This window comes from Saccoglossus kowalevskii, chromosome 4, assembly GCF_978046115.1.
Source record: "Saccoglossus kowalevskii chromosome 4, keSacKowa6.1, whole genome shotgun sequence".
Lineage (NCBI taxonomy): Eukaryota > Metazoa > Hemichordata > Enteropneusta > Harrimaniidae > Saccoglossus > Saccoglossus kowalevskii.
Window position 1 is genome coordinate 10,118,159 of NC_140644.1, and position 12,098 is coordinate 10,130,256.

Consider the following 12,098-nt stretch of genomic DNA (forward strand, 5'->3'; position numbering starts at 1 on the left):
TGACGGTGAAGACACACCCTTAAATAAAGAACAAGTGAACACACTATGTAGTAATGCTAACGACTATTAAATAATATTGGCAATATTTTAGTGACAGAAGAAGGGCTACGCCATATATGACGTGATCGACGCATACTGCACCATTCACTTTTCCACGAACGTTTTTCTTTTCTGCGTTTTATTACATTTCGCTCATCGTTTTCGACATGTCAAATAACATAGAATAGCGACTGGTTCTTTCGTGTAGTATGTTTCACTTAAGTCGCGGATTGAAAATATTTACTAGCGGTCGGTAGCAGCAACATGTTGTTTGACGGAGTTAGAGGATGATCTGCTAAACGTTACGGAACAGAATGACGCGCGTGGAACTCTGTGGAAAGGTGAAACGTAACATGTGTTGCTCATTTCATTATTACAGTTAAAACATTTAAGTGAAAATTATAGAGAACCAAACTGAATTGTACATTTCATATTTAGTCCTTGGTTCTACAAATTGTTCTTAGGAATTGTTTCTGTAATTTTAGAATCTTTATGATATGTTTCATTAGTGATTAGACAAGTTCAACTATATCTTAGTATATTGAATGTATATGTAAATTATTTTTATTTGTATGCACAATTAATATCATGTTTCGTCAGTGATCAGATGAGTCCATTAATATGCTCGTATATTGAATATATATATATGTAAATTACACTTATGTTTATGCACAATTAATGTTATGTTCCATCAGTGATCAGACAAGTTTAATGCAATACTAATATATATGTAAATTACTTTATTTGTATGCACAATTGATTGTATATTTTATTAGTGACCAGACAAATTCAATGATACACTAACTAGTATTACATGTATATGTAAATTAATTTATTGGTATGCACAATTGATTGTATATTTTATTAGTGACCAGACAAATTCAATGATACACTAACTAGTATTACATGTATATGTAAATTAATTTATTTGTATGCACAATTGATTGTATATTTTATTGGTGATCAGACAAGTTCAATGGTACACTAACTGGTATTACATGTATATGTAAATTAATTTATTGGTATGCACAATTGATTGTATATTTTATTAGTGACCAGACAAGTTCAATGATACACTAACTGTTATTACATGTATATGTAAATTACTTTATTGGTATGCACAATTGATTGTATATTTTATTAGTGACCAGACAAGTTCAATGATACACTAACTAGTATTACATGTATATGTAAATTAATTTATTTGTATGCACAATAAATATGTTTCCATCAGTGATTAGACAATTTCAACGATATACACATGTACTAGTATATCAAATGTTTTAATTACTTTATTTGTGCGCATAATTAATATATGTTTCATCGGTGAGTAAGAATGTCTGATGTTTTGGATTCAATACATGGCTATTTACAATGTTGTTCGTGATTGGTCACCCAACGCCAAAACTTTACAATCAGTCAAATCAATTTGTCTGTTCTATTTTTGTAGATATACTTCGACTCAGTTGCAGTTCTATGGTTAAGGGCATTCTAATTGCTCGTTTAAAGTGAAAAGTGTCGTTTTTCATTAATCATCCTCCCTATCCCACGGTCCCGTTTCTTCAACATATAGGCCTCTACACGATAGAGGCTTGGCCGAATAAACTTCGACCTTGGCTAGCGAAGATGTTCATTAATATGTTATTCCGTTTTGTACTATAATAGTCAGGTAGAGGGAAAATAGGTAAGAGGAAAAAATGTCAAAATGATCGGACATAGTGGAACATTAAAATTCGTCTGTGTACAGTACACTCACTCTACACTACGTAGTAACATTTCCTATTATGAAATGTCTAACGTCTTCTTACCATGTGTTGTTATTATTATTATAAATATGACCTTATGACTTGGGTATTAAATGTGTATGTCCACGCTGCGTGATCTGCAGGGAACCTCCTACTGACCCCTATAAGCATAAAAAGAAATTTGGATTTTGTTCAGTTCGTAAGAAATCTTATCCAATGGAATCCTGCAATCGGATTTCGAAGTACCACATAAATAAAAGCGAAATTTGAAAAAAACAAACTGTGTTTGAGTTGGTTAGCTCCGACTAGTGCTCCAACATTAGAGGATTTGTTGCCAAAACAACTAATTTTATAATTGCCTTTATGGTATTCACAATAATCAGTGAGACCATATATCGCAGACTGGGCGTGCAATTTAGATTAACGGATTTTAAGCGGACAAAAAAATAAATGAGAATGATCTGAACTTTGTCCCATAACTGAAATGACACATGAACAATAGAATGCTGAGTAAAAAAATAATTTCCTGGAAAAAATAGCAGTATATATGGGCAAATCGTTTTTGTTTCGGATTCTAAGTCGATCAAGAGCTGTAAGAATTGTATTCCTAACATTACTGACATTCTTGGGGGTTTAGTATATTTGTCAACCAATATTCCATACATGATGAGTTGATGTGTTCCAGTGACGTGTAAAACATAAGTTCGAATGAAAATTACATTTCTATAATTTTATTCGGTGAAAATACTCAACGCCTTGTTGGCCATTTTGAAGCCAACCACAAAATAAACATGATGTGTATCAATATATCAAGCAATCAGTATGTCAAACGTCAACAAAACAATTACCAACTTTGACCCAAATCAGTCCAGAATTATTCAAGAAATGGCGAATGGGTTCTCATGAGTTTGGAAAGACAGACTGAAGAGACCCAAAGAAATATTTTTCAACATGTACAACACCTAAACTATGACTCAACTTTACACTTACCTAATAGTACCATCCAATGACCCTGTACAGACAATATCATCAGTTACTTTGACCATACAATCAATAGAAGTTGGATGTCCTGGAAACCGATCACTTAAATTGCCCCATTCTGACCAATTAAAAAGATTCAATGCTCCATCGCCCATTCCACAGACAATTTTTTGGCCACGCTTCCAGATCAATAAAAAACAATTGGCATGTTTCATACACACTCAAGATTTGAATGAAGTCTTCCACGGTATATAAATATTTTACCTTACAGTCAGCCAATTGCAAACAGTCTTAATTTCACATAAAAACAATCAACCAATGAGATTCACTGTTATACTGACCAGTAGTAATGTAATTGGTTACCTTACAGACAGCCAATGCCAACATCTCACTATCCATAGTTTCAGACTGCAAATCAAATCTATGTCTACGAATATTGAAAACAGATAGAGTACCATCTCCACTAACAAAAAAAGCAATAAACAAGGTTTCAAAGTAACGGCAGATAAAAAAGAAAAGTAAACATCTGTAGATACATAGAATCATCTATATTATTACTGGACATTAAAATGTTTTTCTCAGAAGATTTCATGACCATTTAAAAATACCAGCCCATTATTCATCTATCCATATGCAAATTAGTGTTAATCTTTGTTCTAAAATTTACATCAAAATGACCAATCAAGTAAGTACAACTCAGCAGGCACTGATAAGATTTCTTCAATTTTCCCAAAGCTGTGGTATATTTGAACAGCAATTATTGATAATTTTAAAATTCAAAAGATTTTGCTATCCGAATGTGGAAAAGAACCCAATAGTCCAGTAAAAACAATGATTTACTAGTATACTTTTTAAAAAAAGAGGTATTTAGAAATAGTTGTTTAGTTTATATTCTGCTGCACTGTTCTACAATTTTTGAAGAGCAATTTTTATTTTTATCCCTCTTAATTTTTTCACTTTATTTGTTCGAAAAACAGAGGATTTATTTAGCAATCATGTGAAATAAAGGTAGTATCTATGGTAACATTGATTGTTGATTAGATGGACGTATACATGTTCTATTGTGGAATCTTTTAGTGATTCCATTTTATAGTTATTGTATGTGTTCTGTCATTCTTTACGTTTGAACATTTTCTTATATACCATCGATAAAAAGACATTGCTCAAAATGTCTAGATGTTTTTGCATGGTTACTTAGGACAACAATTACCAAATATTATCTACTATTCATCATATTTATTTATTTAAAATTCTAATAAATCATCAAAATATTACAAATTATAATAACAGAAACACCTCTGTAATTTACATGGGCTTCTACTAGAGAAATGATCCCTGTATTTAGATACAAACACCCATATTCAATCAGTAACATATAGAAATATGTGTTTGGGTTTACTTACCATGTTGCAAGAAGTGTTTTTTGCTTATCGTCTATGGCTAAAGCACTAATGAAATCTTCATTTTCTCTCATTTCCATGATCACTTTTTCTTTTCTAGAATCCCAAAGCTAGATAATTTCATAATATACTGAGAATTAGAAATCACACTTCATTCATACTTTTCCGTGATATGCTCTGAAACTAAACTGAAACCATGTTATTTGTTCTATGGATATGGAATAGTCGTGTAATCAAACCCTCACATGTTTTGTATGTTATTTGTTCTATGGAATAGTCCTGTAACCAAACCCCCACATGTTTTGTATGTTATTTGTTCTATGGATATGGAATAGTCCTGTAACCAAACCCCCACATGTTTCGTATGTTATTTGTTCTATGGAATAGTCCTGTAACCAAACCCCCACATGTTTTGTATGTTATTTGTTCTATGGACATGGAATAGTCCTGTAACCAAACCCCCACATATTTTGTATGTTATTTGTTCTATGGATATGGAATAGTCCTGTAACCAAACCCCCACATGTTTTGTATGTTATTTGTTCTATGGATATGGAATAGTCCTGTAACCAAACCCCCACATGTTTTGTATGTTATTTGTTCTATGGATATGAAATAGTCCTGTAACCAAACCCCCACATGTTTTGTATGTTATTTGTTCTATGGATATGGAATAGTCCTGTAACCAAACCCCCACATATTTTGTATGTTATTTGTTCTATGGATATGGAAGAGTCCTGTAACCAAACCCCCACATGTTTTGTATGTTATTTGTTCTATGGATATGGAATAGTCCTGTAACAAAACCCCCACATGTTTTGTATGTTATTTGTTCCATGGATATGAAATAGTCCTGTAATCAAACCCCCACATGTTTTGTATGTTATTTGTTCTATGGATACAGCAACACAATAATAGTTTTGTGGCCAAAATAACAAAACAATAGCAAAGAACTTTTATGTACAAACTAAATTAAGAAAATAATTTTCAATTAACTTACTTTAATAAATCCATCATCATCCCCTGTTGCTAAAATATTTTCATCGATGACAAGTAACGAATAAATTGGACAAGTATGGGCATTTAGAAATTTCTGTTTAACTTTACCAGTAGTGACATCTACAAGTTGAATAGATTTATCTTTGGAAGCACTAAAAAAATCTGATGGGAAAATGAGCGAGAGCAGCATTACAACCATATATATTGTTTGTTTCAATGACAAGAACCTTCATAGTACCGGTAAACCACATTAATTTTGTGAATGACAAATTTCAGATTTTCACAAATCAGTGAAATCTTGTAGCAATGAAGAAAGTGTCAGTGACTTTTGCAGAATTTAGTCTTCCGGAATGCCATGAAATCATCAAATTGTTACAACTCCTAGAACCTCAAATTAAGAGGTTTATAGTTTTTCAAAAGAACTCAGATTGTAATTGTTGTCCATGGAAAAGAAGATACGTTTGTTTTTCCTCTTGAATGGTAAAGTAATAAAAAATTATTTATTAAAAGTTGATTCATGTCATATTGGTAACATATCCCTCCATAACTTTTGATTCACTGTTCTTAAAATTTTGATGTCATGATTGTAAAAGACAGAACTTACGATCCCCACTTTTTGTAAATGAGATGACCCTACAGGACTTCTTGTGATGAGACAGATTTAAAAGTACTTTATTCTCATCATTTGAAAAAGAAAATCTGAAAATGAAAACACAAAATTCTATGCATCATTCAATACACACTAAATAACTAAAGATTCAAGAAAGTGCTCCCATGTGTAGTGAAAAGTCTTTGATGCTTACCAAGATTTTAAATCATTCTGAATAATTAGTCAGTATGAAAATTAGGTAATTAACACATGCAGATTAATTACAGAGTAGTGTTCAACATTCAACTACAAAAACATAAAGCATGTACCAAGTTTCAACCTATTTAAGCAAACAGTTGTAGGATATCAACAAAACAAGTTTTTAATCAGTATGCAAATTAGGTAATTAATATGCACAGATTTGTTCGAACATCTAATCAGGTCTGGAGTTCATCACAAAGTATATGTGTACCACATTTCATCCCAATCCACCCAGTGGTTTTACAGACGTTGGTGGAACAAGATTTGACACATTCACACATCCTTTCACAGACAGACATTGGTATGATATTAGTCTCTTTTTTGCTCTGCACACAGGAGCTAAAAACAAACTAAAATCATTTCTTGCATACTGTAGAAAAGTTATAGGTCATCATAATCTGTGAAGGTCATAGGTCACCACTTTAGGAAGCTTCCTTTTGATTGGTACTTAAAATGCACCGCTTTGCAACATAATTCGTCATCTTTAGCTATGACCATATTTTATTTAAATGAATTATTTTGAGATAACAATAGAACAAATTTTGTTCACACATCACGCAAATACATCAGCACCCACGAGTACTTGAAATACATGAGCTTTCAAAATTGATTGAACTGGTGAAATGTAATTGCAAACACTATCAAAACTTACATATTGATTTCACCGTCTGATTTGCCAGCTGCAAAAATGTTTTCTGATGGATGACTACTCAAACTGATAACAGTCTATTGCCATGGGAACTCTTATTACCTAATAAGAGAAAATAAACATAGTTGAACTCTGGTGACCTTGCCCTTTGTTATATAATATAATTCCCTTTATCATAGTTTGTTCAATATAAATATGCATTTTCATAATTAATTTTGAATACAAACAAGTTTTGGGGTTGAACCAACAGTGGGGAATCAGTCTACCGAATGTCCTTAAAAGATGTAAATATCTTACAAAAACATTGGTGCCTTATTTGTTTAATTATTTTAAGGGACATAATTTCCAGCTTTATTCAAAGTAATTCAGATATTTTAGTATAAAAACAAATGTCTCATTGAAAAAAAAGTGCTGCATTTAGATGTGAATAGATTCATAAAACATGCAAGATAACAGAAAATTTTAGCTGGCTTTAGTCCAAGTATTTTGTACAGGTGTCTGTCAAAAATTAATGATTTACTGAGACAACTATGAACTGCCTCATTGTGTGACTACTGTATTATATGAAAAGTAAAAAAACACCCTTTATGAATAGCTATCATGTTGCAAGCTCTGCTTTGTATGCAAATCAACTTAAATAATTAGTTGGTGTCCAGTGGAGGGAGAAGTCAACAGTACTGTTGCCTCCTGAGAATCTACATCTTCAAACACTGCAATCTTTGAAGTGCGTTTTTAAACTAGTATTATAAAAACTCTATCATTCTGTTCTAATAGCTGAAACATATTCCTGTGAGTTTTCATTTGTCGAATGAACTGTTTGTCAAATACAGAATACATATATTTTAGAATAATTTTCTTTTTAAAATGTGGATGAAAAGTTTTGCTTTTAATGTATTTTTTATGTATTGTTTTTGATTTGATAACTTTGAACTAAACAGATTTTCTATTAGCTTCAGATCTTGATCAAAGTTTGGCACCCAGTTCATAGGAGTGCTTATATTGATTTTCTGACATCTTGTTTTCTGTAAAGATTTTATTGGTAGGTTTGCAAATGTGTATCACACTGTGCAATCTCTCCATGAGTTGGTTTTGAAACCCAGTATGGGATTCTGAGGATATTAATACAAGATAAATCATTTGCTTCATTGAACACATACAACAATGCATATTTCCACTGAGATCAGTGACCTTTGATGTGACCAGTGATCAGTCAAGTAGAAACAGTCAAAATATTTTATCAGATTTTCTCAATTTTTGCATGATATTTTCATACAGGACGACTGTTGTTCAAACTCAGGGAAGACTTTATAATGATGAATAAGGTGACCAAGTTTGATAAAGTTTGGAATAGAATTAGTAAAGTTATTATGCATACAATAACAATTATTAACGACGACAACAACAACGACGACAACGCCGGACAAAATTTTTCCCTTAATATACCTTTCCCTTCCATCTTTGATGGTACGGGCAAGGTAAAAATTGTTCTTCGTTGCCAGAATAAATAAATATTTGCAGTACTGTAAAAGCATTTATTTACACCTAACCATTTCACCACCGGTTTTCCTTGTCCAAATTTGTATGCACAGTTTCCTTATAGTCTTCAATTTCTGCAAATGAACACTAATTCTGGAGCCAACAGACAAAATTTGCATCAATTTCCAGTTTCCCCAATTTTCAACTATTTTTGTCCCAATCTTCTGATGGAATGTGCAGGACTATTTTGTTAATTTGTGATGAAAACAAGAAACTGGTGGTGAAAAGGTTAACTGGCAATTTAACTATTTATAGATTCTGCTCATATTCGCTGGGATTAAAATTCACACATTTTCGACAACACAATACTGGATTCTATTGAAATTTAGTAGATTTACCTTATATGCAAAATAAAAAAACAAAGTGAAAAAAGAAGTGTATTAACAGTATCAGCAAAATTAAAGATTAATGCACAGTAAATGAAATCTTTAAAAAATACTGAAAGCTGAAAATAAACGTGCTCATGCATGCTGTGACCCCATGTATTTATAAACTGTAAAAACATGTCTTTTTCGTGAGCATGTCTTTTTAGCGAATTTAGCGAGAGATCTGATTCGCTAATTCAAGATTTCGCTAATGATTTTATTATAAATTCAAAATTGTGTAAACAACACAAAAAAAATGTACTGACATGATAGATATACTTTATTGAAAAGTAAATTAACACAAAAAAATGAACGTATTCATTGTGTTCATTATTTCAATGAAAATAAATAAATGAAGTGATACTGATATATTATTTCGGAAATTAGTAGTACTTGAGTCCCAATATAAAAGGTCAATATTCTGAATGTAACGCAGCAACGATACCCGCTTTTTCAAATCCCTGTTGAATCACTTGACAGTTTTCACAGAGGTGATAACTGCGCATTTGTTTTGACGCGCGACAGACAAGTATTGTGAAAATAGGAAATCAAACATGACAAGGGGATTCGCTAAATTAACATTTCGCTATTACGTCATTTTACCCCAATTCGCTAAAATTGCATGTCGCTTTTTCAACATGTTTTATAGTATGTACTTACATATATATGTAGATTACTAATTAGTAAAATGTGAATATGGATAAATTGGTATACTAGTCATTCACAGAAATGTTACTTCTCTTAGCAAATTGGTTTTGCTTCTTGTCATCGAGCACATCAGTTTAAAACCAGCATCTCTTACATTTTTTGTGTGTAAAGTGCACCGCATATGGTAGAATAGAGAAATGTTTTGTTTTCTGTTTCAGAAGATGTTTTGTTGCTGCAAATCAACCTTCAATGCACGATTTCAAAAGAATTATTAAATAAATGTTAAACAATAGTCTTTTACCTTGTTGTTTTGGTATTGAATAATCTTAATAGAAAATAGCACAGCTACACCACGTCAAAGCAAACTTGGTAATAGTCATCCAGGGCTTTTTTCACATCCTCATATGTGGAGGTTTCCTCGTCAATTCGCAGTGTTGTGAGGATATCATCTGCACAATCTCCCATAGCATACAGTAGTGTACTGACCTGTTCACGTTCTGTCTTGTTTTGGGGACCTGAAGCCATTCTGTAGCGTTCAAAACGTTTCAGCCATTTTGGCCACAGTTCTGCTTGTTTTGGTCCGATTGATCCATCAAATTTCTATATCAAATATATGAATTGGCTGCCATAGGATGGTACTTAATGGCCAACCAACCTAATCAAATATGTATTTTGCATTGTACAGTGTAAAATAAGTTATTAGGAAATTAGAATATTAGGATATTAGTACCAGCTGTTTTATACGCATGCGCATTTGCCGATCCTGTCAAATCTCGTCATCTGTTTTGGGGCGTGTCTGGTCGATGAGAAATTGCTTCAGCCATTGGGTAACGGAATTAACTGGTATCTGTGTGAAAACCGCTGTAAAGTGGCGGTAAAATGAATTTGCGCGGTTTGTGCGCTGCCATTTTCTGAATGATTTGGAGCAACAATGAAAGCCGACCATTTAATTGATAAAAATCTTGTCCAGAACATGATTTTAAATGGCCAAACTTGTAGAGAAATCAGTCTCGTCGTATTGGAAAGTATGTTTCCGGGAAGGAGAGGTATCGAGGTGGCGTGGCGAGTAGATTTCTTCCCCAGGACGCCGAGTTTGGCGTCGGTACCGAGAAGGAGGCGGTGAGTGTGGTGTCGAGCGACCAACATAGTAAACCAAACTTAGAACTCGCGATACTGGTGCAGACGATCATGGTCGAACAACCATGAAAAATAAATGGCGGGACTTTGGTTTTGCACATTTAGCACAGAAATAAAAGACACGCCCACAGTTGGACAACCAATCATTTTATTATTAGGTCCTTTGTAAACACCACATACACGATGTGCCGCCATCCAATGACGGGATGTGCGGTTTCCTTTGTGCACAATCAGCGTCAACTTCATTAGAGAAACACGACGCACTTGCTAAGCCAGACCGTCTGGTGGCGCCCTACTATTTGATCAATAACCAAATATACTATTATCCTGTTCCCGAATTGGACATTTGTTTATTTGGAGTAATTTCCAATTCTACGCCAGGTCCTTAGTAATTATTGATTCCACGTATTTATTTGGCCGCTATTAGACAAACGTAAAATGCCATAATGTTAATTCGCGGAATTTTAAACACACTGGTACTGATAATGAATTAAACATTTGCCAAAAAATACTAAATTTGCTAACCCATGGAAATAATTGAAATAAAAATATCGAAACTGTACAGAAAATCACAGACTTTCATTATTTTTTGTTCGTAGTTTTATGGCATTTTACGTCTGTCAAATAACGGCCAAATAAATACGCGGAATCATTAATTATTAAGGACCTGGCGCAGAATTGGAAATTTCTCCAAATAAACAAATGTCCAATTCGGGAACAGGATAATAGTATATTTGGTTATTGATGAAATAGTAGGGCGCCACCAGACGATCTGGCTTAACAAGTGCGTCGTGTTTCTCTCATGAACATCGTTCACGTGGTGTTTACAAAGGACGTGCAGATGATCCGTGGTACATCGTTACCAATAATAAAATGATTCGTTGTCCAACTGTGGGCGTGTCTTTTTTATTTCTGTGCTAAATTGCAACACCAAAGTCCCGCCATTTATTTTTCATGGTTGTTCGACCATAGTCGTCTGCACCAGTATTGCGAGTTCTAAGTTTGGTTTACTATGTTGATAAAACCGCGCAAATTCATTTTACTGCCACTTTACAGCGGTTTTCACATAGACACGACTTAATTCCGTTACCCAATGACTGAAACAATTTCACATCGACCAGACACGCCCCAAAACAGATGACGAGATTTGACAGGATCGGTCAATGCGCATGCGTATAAAACAGCGAGTACTAATATCCTAATTTCCTAATAACGTATTTTGCACTCGTACAATGCAAAAACATATTTGATTAGGTTGGTTGCCATCAAGTACCATCCTATGGCACCCAATTCATATATCACCAATACCATAGTACAAAGTTATGTGAACAACGAGTCACAAATAAGACTAATATACTAAATTTGTATTAAATTAATTGTAAGGATGAGATTACATTGTGAAATGGCCACGATGTACCACGGATCAGTTTCCAGGAAATTATTAACCAAACCATAACATTTATAAGTGAGATATCAGAAATACTCTTACAATTGCATACGAGTCGTCAAAACGTACAGTTTGGTGACATACTTCAAATTTTGTATAGTTCAATATGCATACAACCACCCATATACTAGTACATTTTGACAATAAACGCTTCTTTCACATTGTGCAAATACAAACAAGACATTAAACATGTAAGCGTTGTGTAAACCCGAATGAAAATTCTTGAGTCACGGCGAATACTTCTATCGAGTAGCCCATTTAAAAATCTCTTCAACTATCCAAGGCCAATCACTAATGTGCGG

General features: G+C 33.4%; 2 protein-coding genes across 2 annotated transcripts; both read right to left on the bottom strand.

The window, feature by feature from the left end:
* Positions 1 to 1,935: 1,935 nt before the first annotated feature.
* Positions 1,936 to 4,245, bottom strand: LOC146746610 (WD repeat-containing protein 55-like). The gene is made up of 4 exons (XM_085498232.1): positions 4,169 to 4,245; positions 3,129 to 3,228; positions 2,775 to 2,944; positions 1,936 to 1,945 (listed from the first exon to the last, which is right to left on the bottom strand). Exons 1-4 carry the CDS (start codon positions 4,243 to 4,245, stop codon positions 1,936 to 1,938), a joined length of 357 nt encoding a protein of 118 aa, XP_085354358.1.
* Positions 4,246 to 4,247: 2 nt separating this feature from the next.
* LOC144363127 (WD repeat-containing protein 55-like) lies at positions 4,248 to 9,737 on the bottom strand. Its single transcript, XM_085498233.1, has 5 exons — positions 9,579 to 9,737; positions 6,667 to 6,740; positions 5,769 to 5,863; positions 5,166 to 5,326; positions 4,248 to 4,295 (listed from the first exon to the last, which is right to left on the bottom strand). The coding sequence occupies exons 1-5, from the start codon at positions 9,735 to 9,737 to the stop codon at positions 4,248 to 4,250; spliced, it is 537 nt and encodes a 178-aa protein (XP_085354359.1).
* Positions 9,738 to 12,098: the final 2,361 nt, after the last annotated feature.

Excerpts from the sequence above, each read along its gene's own strand:
- LOC146746610 (XM_085498232.1), bottom strand. The coding sequence starts at position 4,245 with ATGGAAATGAGAGAAAATGAAGATTTCATTAGTGCTTTAGCCATAGAC. Across the intron at positions 3,229-4,168 it reads AAAACACTTCTTGCAACATG|TGGAGATGGTACTCTATCTG; the intron begins GTAAGTAAACCC and ends TTTTTTTGTTAG. Across the intron at positions 2,945-3,128 it reads TGGCATTGGCTGTCTGTAAG|CGTGGCCAAAAAATTGTCTG; the intron begins GTAACCAATTAC and ends TTGATCTGGAAG.
- LOC144363127 (XM_085498233.1), bottom strand. The coding sequence starts at position 9,737 with ATGGCTTCAGGTCCCCAAAACAAGACAGAACGTGAACAGGTCAGTACA. Across the intron at positions 5,864-6,666 it reads TCAGACGGTGAAATCAATAT|ATTTTCTTTTTCAAATGATG; the intron begins GTAAGTTTTGAT and ends TTTCATTTTCAG. Across the intron at positions 5,327-5,768 it reads ATTTACAAAAAGTGGGGATC|ATTTTTTTAGTGCTTCCAAA; the intron begins GTAAGTTCTGTC and ends TTTTCCCATCAG.